Here is a 1,214-nt window from a genome sequence, read left to right as displayed (position 1 = left end):
GTAAGGACAAACTTTTTTTTTCTTGTTCCATGTTGTCATAAGACTTGTTGCTTACTATAAAATTATCTTTTCAAATTCAGGTTAAAGCCCTTGTGTAGAAAACGGTCTGGAAGGGAGGAGATTGTCTACAAACCGCTTGGAGCCCTCAAAAGAACCAGAAAGAGGTGCACATCGGAAGGTATGAGTAGTTTTCATTATTAAAACTATTTATTAAATTGTTATTATCTCTTATAAACCTATATACTTTTCTACAAAGGCTCAGACAGTGATAATGACCTGTTTGACGAGGTTTCCATGGCTCCAAGGCGGTGTAAAATGACAGTGACTGATCTGACCAAGGTTGCCATTAGTGAACAGCCTCATAGCCCTAAAAAAGATTCCCATGATACGGACCAAACATTTTCCCTTATAGAGCTCTGTCCCGCCACACACTCATCCAATTACATGGACTGCACAGAATCAAATGATGACGATGATGATGATGCCGAACAACCTCCTATACCTCAACCATTCGGTGTCGCACCACCTTGCACAGAAATGCCATGCTCAAAACTGACTCAGTCGGACTCGTCCCAATCCAAAACAGCTCTGCCTTGTTGGGAAAGGTTCTTCAAGGTGGAACCAGTGTTGACGGATGAGAGCGAACTGGATAACAGTCAGAACAGCCACAACACTCAAACGCTCTCCACCGAAAGCACAGCGTCCCAGTCACCCGAGCCGTTTCAGGATGAAGATGAGGATGACAGCAGCTCCGTTCACTTGACTTCCTCGCAGTCCACTCATATATCGGATGCAGGGACAGAGGGCCTCAGTCAAATAAACGCTGTTCTCGTCCAAGTGGATGAAAGTAAGGCCATTACTAGTGAGCAGTGTAACCGAGGGACCAATGGTGAGGTGGTGAGCAGCCATAACGTCGAACCTAAGAAGGAAGAAGCCGTGGAGCCGAAATCAGACTCACAGGTATCATCAGATTTTGAGCTTCCACCAACACCAGGTTCCAAAGTTCCACAACCAGAAGACCTGAAAGAACTGTACAGGAAGTTGGCAGCAGGGGAGGAAGTGGTCATTAGACAGATTTTTTGATTTCTTGTTTGTTCACTTGAATATAAATTTTTGGTTTGTTGTATGACAGCTTACCTCATGAAGTTTTGTATCTTTATAAATGCTCAATATTTTGAGTTAATAAATTAAAAGTTTTCAAGCAAATACTAATA

At 42.8% G+C, this 1,214-nt stretch overlaps 1 protein-coding gene across 1 annotated transcript; it reads left to right on the top strand.

Annotated features, from left to right (window-relative positions):
- Nucleotides 1-80: 80 nt before the first annotated feature.
- Nucleotides 81-1,192, top strand: LOC107736114 (protein artemis-like; the record flags this gene model as incomplete). Its single annotated transcript, XM_016547610.1, has 2 exons — nucleotides 81-178; nucleotides 257-1,192. Coding segments are annotated over 2 exons (925 nt in total), but the record flags the coding sequence as incomplete, so codon positions are not given.
- Nucleotides 1,193-1,214: the final 22 nt, after the last annotated feature.

The sequence above is a fragment of the Sinocyclocheilus rhinocerous genome, unplaced genomic scaffold (genome assembly GCF_001515625.1).
Source record: "Sinocyclocheilus rhinocerous isolate Xijiao unplaced genomic scaffold, SAMN03320098_v1.1 C36502665, whole genome shotgun sequence".
Taxonomy (NCBI): domain Eukaryota; kingdom Metazoa; phylum Chordata; class Actinopteri; order Cypriniformes; family Cyprinidae; genus Sinocyclocheilus; species Sinocyclocheilus rhinocerous.
The sequence above is the reverse complement of the archived record's forward strand: the minus strand, read 5'-3'. Positions and strand labels throughout refer to the sequence as shown.